The sequence below is a fragment of the Oxyura jamaicensis genome, chromosome 2, assembly GCF_011077185.1.
Source record: "Oxyura jamaicensis isolate SHBP4307 breed ruddy duck chromosome 2, BPBGC_Ojam_1.0, whole genome shotgun sequence".
Lineage (NCBI taxonomy): Eukaryota > Metazoa > Chordata > Aves > Anseriformes > Anatidae > Oxyura > Oxyura jamaicensis.
The window spans coordinates 22,265,362-22,285,112 of NC_048894.1; the positions used below are offsets into that span (position 1 = coordinate 22,265,362).

The window sequence follows — 19,751 nt, forward strand, 5'->3', positions numbered from 1 at the left end:
ACACCTACATTTTGCTTAGCTCAGTGCACAGCTGGTGCACTGCATGGCATACTGCATCTCTGTCAGCAAGAGTAAAAGTTCCTCTTTTAGAGAAGCTGTACTTCTCTATAGTTCCCAGTTGCACAGTGATCATCTTCTCTTGCAGTACCTGAAGAAGCTGGGTTCTTCAGATGGCCTTCAGACTGCTTTCTTCTCCCCTGGGTTGTTAGATGGCTCTTCTCTGCACTCCTGTTTCTTAAATCCTTCCTGCAGTGGACAGAAGGAAGTAAGGATCTTTCTGCTTGATGCTGCTCTTCCACAGAGGCAGGGGACTGCAGCAGTCCTCCTAAGTTGTTCTAGGGCCCTTTTCCAGTGCACTGTTACTGAGGTGAATTTAAAGCATATTTTGTCTAACCCATCTTGTGTGCTATAGGCTACTGCTTCCTTCTCATACTTACCAAAGAGTCCTTCTGATTAAAAACTTGCATGGTTTCAGTTCCCTCATTTAGAGAAGGAGCCTCTGTATAAACACTTCGCACCGTTTCAGAAGTGTGCATCGAGATCTGTCGGCATCCCGTGCTAATTCCATGCGGTAGCCCTTCAGCTTCTGAAATTACCTATCGAGAGTCTCTGTCCAGGCGACAAGCAGAAGCAGACCCTCTGTTTCCCGTCCTCGGTATGATGTGGCTCCACAGAAGTCGGTGGCAGACATTCACCCTGGTGAAAGCTTGGACACTCTTGGTAGAGGGGAAAGCTCTGCAGTGCTGCCTTCTGTAACTTCTCGTGTGCTGCCATCTTCTCTCTGGTGACTCCTCTACAAGACTGTGGGGTTTGCTGTGCGAGGGGGTACATGTAAACTTGCTTTCAGGTGACCACAGCAATTAAGACCAGAGCCTGTGTGTTACTGGAGGGGTTTTACCTGCACATTTCCTTCTTCTCATATGGACGTGTTCTGGTACTATTTTGAAGTTTGTTTGTCAGTAGAGACTTCTTGATGCAATTCATTAGAAAGATAAGATGTATGTGCTTGGGTTGGCATCTGTGGCTAGGGAATGTGGAACACTCCTTATTCTAGGAAAATGGTTTCCCTCAGATAAATTAAAATCCTATTGTTTGGCGGAGGGGGTGACCTTGCACACGGGCAAAAGGTTAAGAGGCAGAAAGGCTTATCCATTTGGCATGTAGGATTCAAAAACAGGCATGCTGCCAGTAAGCTCGAACTGTGTGGAGAATGCAATTTTAAATAAAGTTCTAGTGGCATTTTTTTTAAATGAGCAGGAAGTTTTCTTTCTCTAATCAAAACCTAGATAATTTAAATATCTTTTTCTTTGGTAATATCCTGACATTGTCCATGGATAGGGGACCCCCAGAGGAAAAGATAAGTGGTAACGGCTGCCGGTGTCAGCCTGCTCCCAAAAGAGATCATCTGTCCAGCAGACGTCAGAGGGAGTCTGCCTGACAGAGGGGTGTGTGCACAGAAACCAAATTGCAAGATTGGGACCTAAATAAGATTGTAATCTTCGATTCCCAAATGCTGTCATCGCTTTTCTGTTTATTTCAGTTTGTGACATCTGACAGTGTGCCATCACTAAGATCACTCGGGATTTTTCTTCCTATATAGCATTACTGGCATATTTGAAAAACAACAACAGCAACAACAATGAAAAACAGTGTTTTTCACTTTTTAGGGGTTTGATTATAGTAGAAAGCACTGCACTGTCAGTTCCTAAGAAAGCCATTCCCAAACTGGGAGTTCACAGTGATCTAAAGAGGGGCTGGGGGTCCCAGAAGTGGGGTGGCAACTGCAGAAACAGTTGCCTTGAGGTTGCTTGTATTTCAGAGGAGGCAGCATGGTTCATAGAGCAGATGGCACAGGAAGGATTGCTCAGAGAAAGTTCAGACTTAGTAAAATCTAAAAAATCAGATTAAGTAGACAGATGGGATTCTGGATTGGAATGCTAGCATGTAAGGGGTTTTTGGTCTTTTTTTATTTCACTTTCCCAAATGATAACCTTGGAGATGCTGGTTTTCTTTATATAGCTGACAATAGATTTGGAACTAGAAAACTGGGAGTTACTCTTAAGCAGCTGTTTTCACTGTAACTAGTAGTTTTGGTTTGCTCTCATTTGAAAAACAAGATGTGATTGCTGAAGGAAGACAAAGGAATATAAATATGAGAAAATAGATTTAGGTTAGAGTTTCTTGCTTGACCGTACAGATACAACAGCCTTGATCTTTTAATGGAATTTAAGCCTCTTTTTGCTGTATTCCCACTTAACTGTTATTCCAAATTTGCTTTGGGGTTCTTGAAGGCAGGATTGTAGGGTTTTCCATGTGCCTTGCATTTTTTAAATGGTTTTAAGTGGCCCATTCCTGGCTGCACTGTTAGGCAGGGACAGACATTCTTCTTGCCCACCCAGAGTATCTTCACTAGCGGCCTACTTCCTGGAAATGAGCAGTTAACACAACTAGCTCTTGCCTTGGACATGAAACACTGCTGTAAGAACATAATGTCAGGACATGCGTGTGCTGGCAGTACAGACGATTACTTTGGCTCTACCTGTGCGAGCCTGAGTGGCACTGAGAGCCAACAGGGAACCATGTGCATGCTCAGGTCCAAAAGAGTGGGTTTCACTGGTCAGGAACCACATATGTTGGGCAGAGCTATCACCTCAGGCACAGACACTTATGAATGTGGCTGGTCTGTCTCAGGGCATGAGTGCGGTCAGAATTCATCAGCCTGGCGTCTCTTACCTCAGCCACCTCTGCTTGGCTGCATGGCAAAGAATGACCAGTACCATTGCACTTGCTTCATTCCTTCAAGACCTTGCTACTAGCAAAAATCAAAGCTCTTTCAAAATGTAAGAAAAGAATAATCCAGCTTTAGTAAATAATAGAAAGCACAACGCTATCACAATTCTTTCCCTGTAGGCCTCTCTTGTGAGACTCGTCTTGGAACCCTGTGCTCAGCTCTGGGGCTGGCAGCATAATAAAGACATGGGCCTTTTAAAGCAGGTCCAGAGGAGGGCCAAGGTGATTAAAGGGCTGAAGCAGCTCTCCTATGAAGACAGGCTGAGGGAGTTGGGATTGTTCAGCCTGGAGAAGAGAAGGCTCTGGGGAGACCTCATTGCGGCCTTCCAGTACCTAAAGGGTACCTACAGGAAAGCTGGGGAGGAACTCTGTCAGGAGGTGTAGTGATAGGACAAGGGGGAATGGCTTTAAAGTAAAAGATGTTAGATTTAGATTAGATATTAGGAAGAAATTCTTCACTTAGAGGGTGGTGAGGCACTGGCACAGGCTGCCCAGAGAAGCTGAGGATGCCCCATCCCTGGAGGTGTTCAAGGCCAGGCTGGATGGGGCTTTGGGCGGCCTGGTCTGGTGGGAGGTGTCCCTGCCCATGGCAGGGGGTTGGAACTGGGTGGTCTTTAATGTCCCTTGCAACCCAAACCATTCTGTGATTCTGCAATGCTGTCGCATGAATGAAGCTCGCTCTTAGCAGTCTGCATTCTCTGAGTTCATCTTCCATGGTAATTTCAGATCCCTGCCTCCATTGGGTTTCTTGCTTCCTGTACATGTCCTTCTCTGAGTCCATGTGTGTTTAATTCTGTCAGAGCTCCTTGCTGTGGTATTCTGTAAAACTGAAGAATAATGTAAGCTTTATCCCCACTGTTTTGTTGAGAGCACCAGCTGAAAACTTTGCCAGATAATTTAATGGACTTTATTCCTTAGCTAATAATGAGTCTTCTAAGCAGTTTTTTTAAATTAAATACTTCTTTTAGTATAGCTAATGTTTCAGTCTAAGACCTCCACGATAATTTGAGGTCAGACTGATCATGGATCATTTGCTGTCCTTATTCTGCTTGCTTCTTTCACTTTTGCATACCTCCTGTTTGTTAAGAAAAAGTGCCTGAATATCTCATCACAGTTCTGAAGCTTACTGTATAGTTGTAGGTTTTTGTGGTAATCCTGATTTATAGATTGTTCTTATCACTGCCTCTGTTTGAAAGAGGGTTTTCTTCAGCAATTTCTTTCCAGTTTAAAGCTTGTGGTCATTCTATTGCTGTGGAAATTAGCGTGATAATGCAGTTCTGTGTTCATGACTTCACTGCTGCATTAGATAAGAAGAAAAAGTAGCTGCTTTTTGGGAGAAAGCCCTGATTTAAGCAAGTTGTGTACATTTCACACATATGTCAGTGAAGATAATACTTGAAAAGAATGTAGAGTTGTTCAAGCTGCTAGGATTTTCTCTCTCATCTTAGGGAAAAAAATATCTAAATATTAAAAAAAAAAAAAAAAAAAAAAAAAGGAGGAAAAAAAAGGAGGAGAAATAGCCCTAGTGATCTAGTGGCAGTCCCAGTCTTTTGCCTTTCAAGACGTCAGTCTTCCAGCTTGGGTTATGGCCTTCATCATTTCAGCCTGGAAAGAGCATTTTGGAGACCCTCATCCTTCCTTAGCAGAATGAGATGGATGCAGGCAGAAGTCTGTATATAAGGAGCTACAGGGTGAGGGATAAATGGATTTCTTCCTAGAGATAACCATGGCTAGCTCTCTTCTCTGAGAGAGTGAAGTGGATTTATGTACGCAGGTAAATTTGTGTACTTTGATCTGTCTGTCTTCATCACTTGATCAATTTTATTATTCTCTATCCTAGAATTTTGCATGTCTATAAGGAATTAAATAGACTTCATACTTACATTATGTTCTAGTCCTGCTCCTTGATTACTATTTAATATTCCAGAGCTCATTGGTTCCTTGTTATGTATGATTGGTTTAGAAAAGGCTAACTTGCATGTTAGTGATGCTGTTAACCACAGCATTCAGCTCATCTTCTTTCCTTGCTTTTCTTTTAATGCATGACCCATTATTTGTAGTCACATCTGTTCTTCAACATTGTTTGCTAGGCAGTTCAAAGTGGGAAACATTAACAGCGTAGCTATCTGACTTTAGATCTAAGTATGTTGTCCCTGCACATTCGGAAAATAAAAACTTACCTTGTTCTTTGTCCTAACATTTGTAAATACATGTGCAGTTTGTAAATATGTAAATACATATTCATTTCTCCTTTGATGAACATGGCTTCCTTTCATATGCACAAGATTTCACAAGTTACTTGTTAGTCAAAGCAAGGTTTCAAAGGACACGTTCTATAGGTGTGCACCAGAGTGTATGTATGCTGTTTTTTCAATATATGTTTTCTTTCACTACTAAATGCAAAACTGGGAACAAGTCCAGAATTTTTAATAGCTAGAATGTATTTCACGCTGATCCCCTCCAAATTGGCATTCTTCATTGCCAAGTTCTAAAGCGAGGGCTGTGATGATGATGAATTTCTCTAATGGGATTTTTGTTCAGGGCTGCCTGATATTTATATTTTTGTACTCTGGGATTCAGACAGAAGGTCTCTGCTTATAAAAGGGCCCAATATCTTTCTAGCTGAAATGCCCTTAGGAAATAGGTGCTGATATTTTGAAGGGTTGTATTAGATCATGATGTCCTTTTTCAAATTTTATATTGTCATGATGTTTCTTAGCTTACTCAGTTGTGTCATTTCACTATTGAAATTCACAACAGATTTTGTTAAGCTCTTTGTTGTTCTTCTTGTTGTTATGTCTTGGTGGTTCAGTGCTTATACATATTAAAATAATATCTTAATATCCTAATAGCCACTATTAATATAATAGAACTGTATTCCTAGTTCTGTTCCATAGAAACCAATGTGTTTTTAAATACATATGAAAATGAGGTCACGCTCTCTTTTCTGGGCAGCACATGAAGAAATGAGTTGCACATGGAGTATGAGCATCTTGCTTGTTAGTGGCTGCATTTCCCTGACACAAAAGGGGATTTTGCAAAACATTGTCTACCACCTTGTGGAAAGAACTAAGCCAAGGGAGGGGAGTTCGTGCAAGAATAAGAGAATTTCCAAAGGTGAGGGCAAGAACGAGAGAAATTTGAGAGTGGGAGAGAAGAGAAAAAGGAGGTAGGTTCTCATTTAGGAGAATGAGGGGACCATAAAGGAAAAAATTCAAGGAGTGGTTTGGTTGAGGCATTGGGCTGCTGCTGGGTCTTTTCAATGCAGCATTGCATTTAAGTCATAGCTATTGAAGAAAGGCAACAGCTGCTACTTCAGAGCATGAGGCAGATGAACTATTGTAGGGACAGAAGAATATCATCGATATAGAGGCATGCCTTTCTGAGGGACTGTCTTGCACAAGCCACTCCGCTTTATGTAACAAAAGCCTTGTGACACGATGCATGGTTTAGTCATAGGAGTGGACAAATATTGCGCATCTGGAAACATTTAAACAAGTAATTAGTTTCTGGAAAAAGGGCACATTACTCAAGTAAGATGTAGTCCATTGTGTTGGCTTCTGACTATGTGTCTGCAATATGTATGATTCTCTTACTGGCTTAACAATCACTTTTCCACTGCTTACACTCAGCAGTTGTGTATGGGGAGAGGTAATTCACTTGTGTCAGGAGTGACAAGCAGATAGCACTAGGTGCTATGATATTTTGGCCCATTTGGAAAAAGGGCAAGTGAACAGGGAGCCAGGGGTGGGGGAAGGTGTTTCTCACTTGCTCACTGCTAGCACTCAGCATCCCACCTGGTCATGCCCTGCTTTGAGGGCAAGGATATGATCCTGTGAGATTTCACTGACGTGGGTAGATGTCGTCAGAGAAGTCTAGTGCCACCTGGGGCAGTCTTTCCTACCAGGGTTCAAGATCTCTGTCTGTATCACAGCCCACTTTATTCCTAGGCTCCCTGAGGAATACAGAGGGGTGTCGCTCCATGTGTGCCTAGTATATGATGTTAGATAGCATGTGCATATAGAGTTATGATGCTACCATGAGACCGACGGGTTGCCCATCAATTGAATATTGCCTGCCATTGGTGACGTGCTGCCCAGCTGCGTGTGGGCGATAGGAGGAATGTACATGCCTCCACAGGTAGGGCTAGCCAGTAGGGCAGTAACTCGGGGCCAGAGCAAGTGGTCTGCCTTGTGACAGAAGCTGCAGCGTCTTGCTCGAAAGAGCAGCCACCTGAAATGGAGATTGGCAGGCCAGGAAAACAGGTTTTACCTAGCACCAAGTGCAAAGTCAGCACTGAGCCCCTTGTCTTTGTGGTCATTGGTGTGCTGATGCTTTCTAACTGCTGCCTCCTGCAGAAGCTTTTCCAGTGATAATCGCTGTGGTTGTTTGTCATTACAGAAGTAACGCTGAAGGTCCATGTAAGCGATGCCAGCACACATCAGCCAGTAACTGAAGCCTTCATTGAGATTTTTACCAACCAGATCTCCATTGCATCTGGAACCTCAGGAGCAGATGGCACTGCCTTCCTCAAGTTTCAGTATAAGTTGGGCAATCAGCTGATAGTGACTGCTAGTAAACATGCATATGTGCCAAATTCCGCACCATGGAAACCTGTAAGATTGCCTGGTAAGAGACCTTTATTTTTGTTCTGAGGTAAGATTTTGCGTCTAAAGGAAGTTACACAATTTTATATGATATATTTTAATGCTTGCAGTCCTGGGTGGGAGGAAGAACATCTGTGCGTTTCAGAAGTGCCAGGTTCCTTCCTCAGCTAAGCTGTGGCAGCAGGGCTGTGCAGAGGTTCGCTCTCCTGCCTGTCCTTGATACAGTGCGGCATCAGTTTTCAAACAATTGTTGGTACTCTTACAGCTCCACAGAACGTACAGGTCTACTCCAGATCTTTTTCTTTATGGGAACTCTGCTTTCAATGCTCTCTTTCAGCATCTGTGATGTACTAGTTCTTTTCTCTCCTAAGGTATAGCAACAACTGTTGCACTATAGGCCGGCCCTGGCCTTCCAATTCTTGGCCATGTCTCATAGGACAGTCTAAATTTGCAGTTGTTATCCAGTTGTAAAGACTTTCTAACATAATTAGCATGGTTAGTTTCTTCAACAGGCAAACAATTACAATAATAATACTTGCATGCTATTTCTTACCCAAATGCTTCAAACATTTTTGGAAAGTAGGAGCTGCTATATTAGTTGTACAGGAGGGGAAACTGAGTCCTGAAGACTACTTCTGTACAGAAGCTAAACAGAAGCAGGTCAAGGGTGGCTTTTGACCTTGAGATATGACAACTAGATGAAGGTCACATCCCCCAGCTTTCATCTGCCTTTCCTCTAATCCCCAATCACAATTAGGGTCCAAGCAGTTTGGGAATGGTTTCAGACCTGTGTTACATCCAAAGCGTACCTGGGCATCACCTTGGATTTGGTAGTTAGCCCAGGTCAATTCCATGCCAAGTGTTAAATGCAGTAATATTGAAAATAGTGTAAGTGATCACAAGGCAGTGTTCAGTCCCATGCTCTGACTCCGCTTTATTTATTAATATCAACACAGTGAGTGGGAACATGTGTCTTGCCTCAAGTTCGAGCAGTAAATCTGTGTTTGGACTGGGTAAACAGTTTGAAATTCATCAAACACAGAATTATGCTTTACGTAATTCAACATGCTGCTTACTTGCCTGCGTTTGCTTGCTTCATAAAAAATAGACTGACTTTTTCCATGTTTCCACTACTGTACTCTGCTATGTTCTCTGTCTACTTAATGAACCTATAGGGAAGAGCAAGGCTGTTAGGAGCATAATGAACGAATAAGAAGCAACTGGAATGAGTTGCAGCACAGAAGGTTTCAAGTAAATAAAAGGAATTCTGTACCACAACAGTAGCTGAAGATTGGAACAGGTTGCCTAGAAAGGGATATCTCCATCTTTAAAGATATTCTGAACTGAACTGGACAACCCCATGCATGGCTGAAGCAGGTGACCTCCAGAGCTCCCTCCTAACCTTAATTATGCTATGATTCTAGTTAGAAACATCCTTGATGTTTTTTTTTTCTGTTTAAACATGAAGTGCAGCTTCCTCAGCATACTTAACATACTTCCTTAAGATACAATCATAAATGATTAGAGCACGTATTAACCTTTCTTTGCCCTGTGTCTCATGTATTTCCTACTCACACCCTAGATCTTTTGAATGCTATGTATTCTTCTGTGGGCCTGGTGTTTGTTCAGTTAGGGTTTTTTGTTTGTTGCTGTTTCTTAAATATTGATTTTGAGGGAAGGGAATTAAATATGGTATTATTGTTGTGGTAAGTCATTGAAGTTTAAAGAGCAGTAATTCTATACAGTTTCCACAAAATCTTTCTATCTACAGCTGAAATCTGAGCTTTACTCAGAAAACAGATTCCTTTCACCTTTAATCTTCCCCATTGAAATTGGTAGATCATTTCCTATTGATTTAATTGGGAGTAGAATCCTTTCTTTTGCTTTCCATGCTGTGAACTTAATCCTTTCTTTGATTAAAGAAACAACAAGTTACAACTTGATACATCTCATGTAGATTTAACAGGCTTGTTCTTTGAATTACTCCTTGAAAGGGCCCTGACATAATAATTCAGACCCAAAATATTTAGGCTGTTATTTTTTGTATTAGGCTCCAATGCCTGTTGTATTTAAAACACTTTAAAGATCCATTTGTATTTAAATGCCCCCCTTGTGATGCTTGTAACCAGCACAATGTAGAAGTTTTGAAAACTGTGAGTTTTCTTGTTGCCTTTGGTTTGAATCTGAGTTGAATGATGGGGAATGGGCAGCATAGATCTTGTTTCTGCAGTGTACGCCCCAGCAGGATCTTCATTTCCTGAAAATGCCATTTACAAGTACTAGTATTTGTCATTCCACAGACCAGATATGCCATTCTGAGCAAAATTCCACCCATGCCAGTGGTTTAAACTCATGTGCCATCCTGTATGCTGTGGTAAATGAAGTATGGACAGATTATTTCCACCACCTCAATGTGGAAATGATAACCACAAGCGGGAGTAGCTTTGAAAGCTGTAGGCTGATAACGTTGAAAGCACTGTAACAAGACTTTGCCGAGGGGTCAGGATTCTTCCATCAGAGGCAATATGCATTAGTTATAACGTTATGCTGAAAGGCTGTGCAGCCACTGATCTCATGATATTATTCTAGTAGCTTTAAGAACCAAACATTGAGGATTTTCTGTTCTCATAATTCAGCAGAAATCAACTTTTCTTATATCAACCAAAATGATTACTAGCTCTTTACCACTTAAGCAGGAGGATTATTTATTTACATAGTGATAAATGGCAGGAGGAAAAGATTAAGATCTCTTTTTCCATTAAACTATTTATAAGCAGAGCCATGACTCCACTTATTAACAGTTCATTAATTTAACATCACTTGACTTGCTGAAGTGTTCATGATGCTTCCATGTGTACTCATCTATTTGTTCTTGGCTACACATAGATTTTGCTTTGTAAATAGTTTGAAAGAAAATAAAATTTCAACTGTTAGTCCATATTTAGGAGGACATTTAGGGGAGAGTGAAGTTACTGAGTAGCCCAGTTCAGACTGGGTGGTAACATCAGCCAAAGGAAACCATGGGGAAAGGTGGTTCTAGGAGCAGTTCTAGGAGCTTTCTGTGTTTCTGGTGGGGAAGATCTCATCTGGGAAGCAGTGGCTCTGCAGAAGACATGAGTCATGGTAGATGAATGGTTGAGAACAAACTCACGAGGCAGCACTGCAGCAAGAGGGAATAATCTGTAAAACAAAAACTGAGAAGACTGGGTGTACCATCTCAGCACTTCTTCTTGGTATGGCCACTCTGAGAAATGTGTGTCTAGTTCTGGATCTGCAGTTCAAGAAGACACTTTAAAACTGCAGGGGTATATGGAATGATTAAAAGATTGGAAAATATGGCTTACAGAGAAAGACTTAAAAATGCTTAATTTATTTTGTTCACCATAGGAAAAATCATGGGGTAATTTGATCATAGTCTATCAATGTCTGCATAGAGAATAGGAAATCGGTAAGAGAATTCTTCTGTCTAGTGGACTTGTGTTGTAAAGATGATCAATAAATTCCGACAGGTAAAAAGACAGTTTAACAGCCATCGTAATGTGTTTCTAGAATGCTGATGTGGTGTATTCTTCACCACTGGACACCTTTAAAGGAAAAATGGATTGCTTTTCTACAACATGTTTTCTAGTTTAAGCGCAGCTAGTGGATCTGAAGCAGTAATTAATTCAGAGAAGGCTGGAGTAAGACTAGATCTTGAAAACATGAATACTTTTTTAAAGTACAATGTGCAGTCTTTCTCTTATTTCAAACATCTATATTAGAATAGTTTGGTTGGAAGGGAACTTCAAAGAATATCAAGTCCAACTTGCCGACCCCTTCAGGTCTGACCACAAGCTAAGCGTGTCACCGAGGGCATTGTCCAAATGTCCCTTGAGCACAGACAGGCATGGGGAACCATCTGCCTCTACAGAAAGCCTGTCCCAGTGCATGACCACCCTCATGGCACTGGCATTTCTCCTCATGCCTATCATGAGGCATGATAGGCATGAGGAGAAATGCTCCCCTGGCTCAGCTGTGAGCCCTTCCCGCACCCTGCCATGGCTCACCAGGGAGCAGTGGCCGGCACCTCCCTCTGTGCCTCCCCTCCTCGGGAAGCTGCCCGGAGCCATGAGGCCGCCTCTCGGCCTCCTCTTCTGCAGACCAGACAGCCCAGGTGTCCCCAGCCTCTGCTCACAGCACAGACCTTCCAGCCATTATACAGCCTCGGTGCCCTCCTCTGGATGCTGTCAAGGCCCTGAATTGTGAGCTGCACACAATATTCAAGGTGGGGCAGCACCAGCACTCAGTGCAGCGGGAGGGAGGATCACCTCTTCTGGCCAGCTGGCTGTGCTGTGCTCAGGGCACCCCAAAATGGGGTTTGCCCTCCTGGCTGCCAGGGCACGCTGCTGGCTCACGCTGCGCCTGCTGTCACCAGCATCCCCAGGTCCCTTTCTGCTGAGCTGCTCCCCAGCCACTCGTCACCTGGCCTGGGCCTGGCATTGCTCCGTCCCAGCTGCAGCACCCGGCATTTCCCCTTGTTGAATTCCATGCCACTGATCTCTTGTATAAAGTAATGCATATTAATTGAGGTAAAATTTAAAAAACATCAGAAAATCTGAAGGCCTTGTGATTCTATTAATCAGTTCTGGAAATGTGTTCATCAGCTTGTGCTCACTTCAGAGTGGGACAAGCACTTTCCAGGTGCAGATGCAGGATAGTGCCCAGGTATCAAAAATACCTCATCTGCATTAACTTCCTGCTCTCCTTCTGTCCTTGAAAGCCATGCATGAAGTGCAGGCAGATAAAACTCCTGCTATTTTCATGGGTGCATATTTTGATGGATGCAGGAATCAGGTGTTCTCAGTGGCTAATTCTGTGCGTATTTCTGGTCTTCTGGATCTGAAAAGCTTGGCATGGTATTATGTCATGTTTTTTACTCTCCAGATATGTGTGCATACATACCCTCCCAACCCCCACACCTACCCATCCCCTTTAAGAAATGTCTGTGTCCAGTGGCAGAGGAGGCCTTTCAACACAGATTTCTTGCAATAATGCCATTTGTTTGTCCTCTTCCATACCACACGGTAGATTGACGCTAGTTCTGCTATATGTAGAGGTTCTATAGTGTAGGTGGTGACTCAGTGAGGACATGCTGTATTTTAAAGCAAATTATTCAGGCTTATTCACCGTACTTTGCACTTCTGTATGACTTTTTATGTAAGCATCTCAAAAGTATAAGTTCAGTTTCATTAAAATCTTTCTGAGGTAAGGAGTGTAACCATTTCACATAAGAAATAATTCAGTCAGACTGAGTTAGTGTTTCACTCATCTTTATGTAATGACAAGTCTTTCTGTGGAGCTGGGAACTATAACCTGAAACCCTGCTTTCCGCTGTACCCTTCTGTACTTGGACCTACTGTGCATGACTTTATTGGGAATCAAAGTGTAGAACATACTGTTTAGTTCAATAATAATTACCCTGGCAATTTAATTATTTGGTTTAGATAATGCATGTGATTTTTCTCCCATATATAATATGATTTTAATACTTTTGGTTGCCTATATTTGCAAAAATAAAGAAGTAATTTCTGTTGTTGTTGGGTTGTTTCTGAGCATTCAAGTATATCCCACTTAAACCAATTATCTTCTACAGTCTTCTCTTCACTGAGTCTTGGCCTTCTTCCTGAACGCTCAGCTACTCTAATGGTCTATGATGATGTAGTCCAAATAGTCTCAGGATTTCAAGGTAAGCTGATTTTTGGAAGTTGGAATTGAAACTTTAATGATATTTCAAACAAACAAACAAAAAAACTGCCAGCCTCATACATTCTGAACTCCACAGTGTGGGTGAGACTAGTATTTCATATGGAATTCTTGTGAGTTCCCTACAGAATGTTCCTCTCTGAGATGGTTTTACTGAATTGATTAATAGTGAAATTCGTCCCTAACTGCTGTGACAAGGGAATTCAAGTTACTTGGTAATAAACAAGTTTGAACTTCAGTGTGCCACTTGAGAACTAGAGATTAAATTTCTTTTGCTGTTAGATGTTAGATCATCTAACCTCCTCTAATCATCCTACAGTACATGTTTTCTGATGTTATTACTGTCTAAGAATTTTCTCTAATTTTATTTTTTTTCTTGCCTCCTACTGTGAATGCTAGAAGCATAGCAAAATTGAAAATACCTCATGTGCATTGATAATATATAAACTTGCTTGGCTTAATTAATTCCTCTGGACCCTTTAGCAGACTGCCTGCAAGCCCACATGCTACAGTGAAACCCACTGTATTAGAAGAATAAAATCTAGATCCCCTGATCCCCTTTTCATAAGACAGAAGTAAAAGAAACTGTAGTATCAGTCCAATGAATATGCTGTGTTTTCTGAATTGCACAGCAGAAAATCAACATGTTCATCTAGCAGGGATCTGACCTAACTTAGCCCAGCTGATCTGATATGCTGAGGTAAGTCTGCTAACAAAAGAACAGAACTTCCTGAAGATACCTCAATGAGACAAAACAAAGGGTCATCCTTCCTGTGAGCACTCTGTACATAAACTGTCTTATTCACATCCATTATGAATACCATCATTTTAAACTCTAGCAGATAATAATAAACGGGAATAGTACCTTCAATAATACTGCAAGATAACCTTGTTTTATCTGAGGGAAAATAATTCAATTATGCCTTCCTAACATCTTTTTTATGGTTAGAAACCATCCAGACACAATAGGCTTTTCATTAATGGGAGCACTAGATAGGACTGAAGCTGGAAAAGCACTAAACAAATTATATAGCTGATGGAATGCTCAGAAAGAGCTAGAGAACAACACAGCTGTGGTACATAAATTCTGCAGCTTGAGAGCTGACATTAGATAATAGGGTAAATTAGATGGACAGTGGACTGTGTTAAATCACAAGGGATTCCATTGGACAAAACACGAAACATTGTTTACCAACAGTATTCTTCTAACATTATATAGTAAATACTTGTATTCTTATGCAAATGTGCTATTACACAATTCACTTAAAAGAAAAATACTCTTTTTTTTACAGCTTCCTTTCTTAAAAATAATAAAAAAAGGGACATTTAAGGGCTTTATCAGCCAAGTGAGACTCTTAAATATTTTCCATGTAATCTTGCTCCCTTGAGTGAGTTGACCGAGGGTGTTCCAATATATTAGAATAATGTATCTGATTCTGCTGGTATAGCAGGGAAAAAAAAATAAAGAAACTGTTACCCGGAGTATTCTAAGAGTTTGAATTTGAACTCTCATTCTTGCACAGTAAAAACTATTTTATGGGACCAACCCACACTCCTTTTCTTGGGAATTGTCTTGTGATGAAACCTAAATGAAAGACAGCCTAGACATTGTACCAGTGTTTGAATGGAACCTCTCTAATCTTGATCCAAAATCCTTGTGACCTAGTTTTTCTCTGTTACTTCTCCAGTTTATTCCCTAGTTACTTCAAGCTGCTGCAAAATAGTTGATCAGGAGTTACCTTAATGCAAAAACGAGAGCAAAACAGAACTTATAATACTAGCCACAGACTGGGAACACTGGTGTTTGAAGCGCCAATCAAAGGAAAAGAAAGGCATGTCTAGTACAGTAAGTTACCAGTTGCTTTTGAATAATTAAGGAAGCAAGCAACTTGTTATGCAATTGAGAAGTTTGTCTGAGTTGATGCAGCCAACTTCATTTTCATGATGGCATTACATCTATTGCTGCACCCTGTCAGTAACTGTGAGAGACAGAGCTTGCCAGCTCAGCCCCTGGGTCATTTAAGTTGTTTAATACCAGCACAGTGACGAGCTGAACTTCTGCGTTCAGTGCATGGGAACCGTATCGGTACCCTTTGTCTTTCTTTGCCATACAGACAATCGGAGCATGAACTGATTATATTTCAGATGTTAATTGACCTAGATTGAAACTAAACTGTTGATGTGGTGCCACGTGTCACACATCCATCGTGGCAGGAGATGCCTTACAGGAACTCCTTGAGAAGTGCACTGGCAAATGGAAAATGACAGCATTTAAATCATAGTTGGTATGTTGACAAGAGGATGCCTAAAGAAGATAAGATTGGTGCTAAAAGTCCTTTTCCTTTATGGCACTCACCAAAATGGAGAGAGCTCATGTGCCAATTTTATAGTAAAGTGTATTGGTTTTAATTTTGATTTTATAAGTCAAAACTAGGTATCTTCAATAGTAAAAGCAGTAATAATAATCTACTCCCAGTGATAAGGGTTGACTTGTTGAAAAATACTCCAAGAATCTGGTGAGCACAAATCTATCCATTTGACCACTTCCAATTCCCTCAACAAGTCTATTCCTAAACGTAAGCCCTAAAGTGCTCTGTGACTTCAGCTAAAGGAGTATATTGGTTTATCTTCTAGCAAGGTGAAGAGAGAATGCAGAAGCATTGATCGCACCCTCTCTCACAAGCCTTTCACTACTTGCTCCTGATCATCCCCCCCTTAGGGGTCCCTTGCTGGGTTAGGGGACAACCAGCCAAGGAGCTGAACAGAGGCTCACAGTGAACAGCAGGATTCAGGTGACTTTTCCACTGCTGAGCTTTCATAACACCAGCAGCACAGTCAGGAGAACAAAAGGTGGTTTTCTTTACAGAGCTGAGGTTAATTGCCATGAGCATCCCCAGTGAGGAGACAGGGATGTTCCTGGACAGAGAGGGAGGACAGCTTGTGGCAGCACAGCTTGAGGGGAAAGCAGCATTACTGATGTAAAGAAAGCCCTACCTGAGCAGTCTTCACTGGGTGTGCATTCACTTTAATGCCCAAATTTCCAAACACATACTAATGAATTAAGTATCTGAGAGGTGAATGTTTCTCTTCCTATTTTAAGAGAGAGGAAGAACAAGATACAAAGGATGAGTAGCTTGCCTGAGGTCCTGGACTTGAGCTCTTAAAAGGAAACCGGATTCCTTGGGGCATTTCAGTATCAAGGAGTTTGTTAATCTAGGATGTGAATTAAGTAGTTATTCTGTACCAATTATTTGTATTTATATGCAGAGGCTAGCTACACAGGAAGCTGTTTCTGAGTAGCTTCCGCCTTAAAATTTGCATCCAAATTTATTCCTGTGCAGGTTTCCTGTCAGGTTTGGGACTTAGCCATGGGGACATTTTGCGTTGTCTGTAGGGTTCAAGAAATTGAGGTTTGGTTTTTGAGTTCTTCTCCCTGTGCAGTTATGATTTGGCAGCTCATGGCTCTCTCAATGCTACTAAATAATCCTTTTTTAATAGAAAACTCCAGAACCTACCCATAAATTGCTGTCTTAACGGATTCAACAACAGTTATTTTGTTTTTAATTCTTAATTACTTGGATCTTCGGAAAAACAATGCCCGTTCTTGGCAACTCAAGTAATTCATCTTAATCAGTTATTTAGACAGCAGAAAATCCTACAATTTTACATGGAACTGACAGTGATAATCTTAATACTACTTTTGTTGTTGTGTTTTTTGGTGTTTTGTTACTGTGGTTGCTTATCCATATGGGATGTATGAACCCACGCAGCACTGCCGTCAGAGATTTGTGAGTGTTTAAACAGATGTGCCCCTGAGGTGCAGCAAACTATTCTGATATTGTAAAGCACTAGGGAGATGAAATCTTTCCCAAGTTCATTTCAGTCAATTTATTTAGTCTTTTGTATTGTTTTCCATTTACACCTAGAAATTGGCTGAGAGAGGTTTCTTCCCATTTCATAGATGTGTTGTTTAATGACTGTCTTAAATATTTAAGAATACTGCTAGTCTTGAGATCCTGCTGTAAATACTTCAAAGTTTCAGAAATTTAAGAAAAAAATAAAATAAAAAAAAAAGAAAACAGCTTATTCTTGCAGAATTACTAAAGAAATGACAGCTAACCAGATAAACAACAATCAGCTTTTTAATTACATTTGCCTGCCTATATGACAATTTTTGTTGGCCGATACAAAGTTTGTTCTGTATTCCCATAGCTAGAACTCCTGCTAGAAGATAATCCAAGAAAAGATGCCAGTCTTCTGGTTAATGACATTGGCACTTGTAACATTTAAGAGTTGAGTCAAGCTCTTGAATCTTTATCTCAGTGAAATTACATACAACCTGAAGCTGCTGCTTTTTTTTTTATTATTTTTTTTTTTGGAAAAGAAGCAAAGCTGTTTTGAATTGTTTTGAACTGTTTGACATCTCTGAACGCCATAGTCAAATACAAATTAAGGAAAGAACTGTTTCCCTCTTGATTTTAAGCTATGGGGGGAGTGTGCAATGAGTATTCAACAAGTGCTCTGGAGAACACAACAGATTCTGATTTAAAAATTAATTTGCATGTAGCACACAAACTTGTAGATGGGGTCTTGCTGTGTGTTGCTAAACAGTATTAATGGTGAGCATCCATTGAAAAAGACTATTGACTTTATAATCCAGGATTTAAATGAGAGATGAAGTGAAATAGTACATGACACAGTCTTTAATCATGTTACAGTAAGACCCTTCAATTAATACCTAGTGATCCTGAAAAAATGCTAAAACTATACAAGACGGAGGAAAAAAGAGAAATTACATGCCACGTAATCTGGTTCTGTTTAGATGTGTACTTTGCATGGGAAAGTATGGAAACTGTTTTCACCCAAACTTTGTCAAGTGAATCTTTTTATCCAGTGATTTAAATAAAAACTGACTGTTATATCAGGAGTAGAGACAGTTAACATGGCCAAAGCTATGTAAAAATACAGTGTGGAAAGTACCAGAGTTAATTGGGACTAGAATTGTAGTTTATTGGAAAAACACTTTAAAAAGTGCAAACTCTATTTAACTTTCTATATCTAAAGAAACAAAATGTAAACAAAAAAAAAACGATGAACAGGATACTTTTCTGAGCTTTCAGATGCTCTACCTCTGAATTTGATTTTAATTTCAGTGGCATTCATTGAAAGAAGCATGTATTTAAATTTGAAATAATCCTGGCAAATACTGTAGTCAGAAAAGATTCTGACATTAGACGCTTTAACAATTTTGCTTGGTAATGCTTCTAGAAAAACAATAGCAATTGCAAAACAAATGTAAAACTACTGTTTTTCTTCCATGTGCTCAATAGCCTTCTGATGTCTCTGTCCTTCTCAAGCTATTTTAATTTGTAATGAAAACTGTATGTACGCTTCCATAAATGTGAGCTCCTAAATATTCTGCCCACTTTGGATATAAAGACACTTTTAATTTTTTTTAGGTGCACGGACTCAGCCACAAGTTCACTTTCAGAGAAGATCTGTGAAATTACCAGAGAACACTAGCTACAGTGATTTGACAGCATATTTAACTGCAGCCAGTTCACCCTGGGAAGTGGACAGTTTCCCTTATTTGCAGGGATTAGATGGAAATGGAACAGGTAACCCACCACTTTGGTTTTGCTCTGTTTTCAAATCGGTCAAGGTACCAACTCTTGACCGTATGGTTTTTGCTTCCCTGTTCCAACAGAATTTGGATAACATTATGTGTTCAACTGCCCTATCAAAATGCTGTTCTAATGAGCAGTTTTCACTTAGCAGAATTATTATGGTATTGACATCAGCTGGTTTGCCTGCTGATAATCATAGCTAAAGAAATCAGTCTTTAAGTCAGTGCAGAGAGCAAGGGCCCTCCTAAATGGGACCACTAAATAGCAAAGATGAAGGCTCCTTGGCCTTGGAAGAACAGAAAAGTTTCTTATACCTGTAGTTTTGAACTAAGTCTCCAAATACGTCATTTTGCGTGTGCATATAGAAAAAAACAGAGATCAATGTGAAGAGAATTTAAATTGAGAATGCAATAAAGTTTATTGTTGATTTTTTATCTAAAAAATATGTATATCAAGGATTTAGTACTCAGTTGTATTAAATCTAGCTTCAGCAGAAGCAAAATTCAGCAGAATTCTTCTTGCACCAAAGGGAAAACACAGCCGGTGTTAAATTCAAAGCCATAATACAATTTTTGACTACAACTGCCTGTTACTGTTCTTCCACTTCTCATTTAGTCTGAAATAATTGGTGTTATGTAAGCTAGGGAAAAATAAATGAATTGGACTTAGAAGGCTTCAAATGCTTAAAATGTTGCAAAAAGAACAACATGTTCTCTGTGTCTGTTGAAAGAAAGAAAGCAGTGGACTTGCAGTGCAGCAAAAGAGATTGAGATTAGTGATTAGGAAAACCTGCTGTGGTGTAGGTCATTCAAGCTATAGAATCAGTTGCTTGAGGGTGTTGGACTGAATTAGAAAATCACCTGTCAGGATGGCACAGGCATAGCTGCTTTGAAGCAGGCTAGATAACGCCTTGAGGTCCCTCCTTGCTGTTTCTCAGGATACATTTACTTGTGATGTTTTGATCTAGGTGACTTTGAATGCTAGG

General features: G+C 40.5%; 1 protein-coding gene across 3 annotated transcripts in view; it reads left to right on the forward strand.

The window, feature by feature from the left end:
- The window catches only part of FAM171A1 (family with sequence similarity 171 member A1), an 87,423-nt gene that overhangs the window by 43,265 nt on the left and 24,407 nt on the right, over window positions 1-19,751 (forward strand). Inside the window, exons 1-4 of one of the 3 annotated variants that reach the window (XM_035317256.1) lie at window positions 4,540-4,564; window positions 7,192-7,419; window positions 13,030-13,122; window positions 18,599-18,757. In XM_035317256.1, the coding sequence (XP_035173147.1) occupies window positions 4,555-4,564; window positions 7,192-7,419; window positions 13,030-13,122; window positions 18,599-18,757 (490 nt within the window). In that variant the 5' untranslated portion in view covers window positions 4,540-4,554. Of the gene's footprint in view, window positions 1-4,539; window positions 4,565-7,191; window positions 7,447-13,029; window positions 13,123-18,598; window positions 18,758-19,751 lie in introns of those variants that run through there. The other 2 variants (XM_035317255.1, XM_035317257.1) reach the window with 2 other exon arrangements.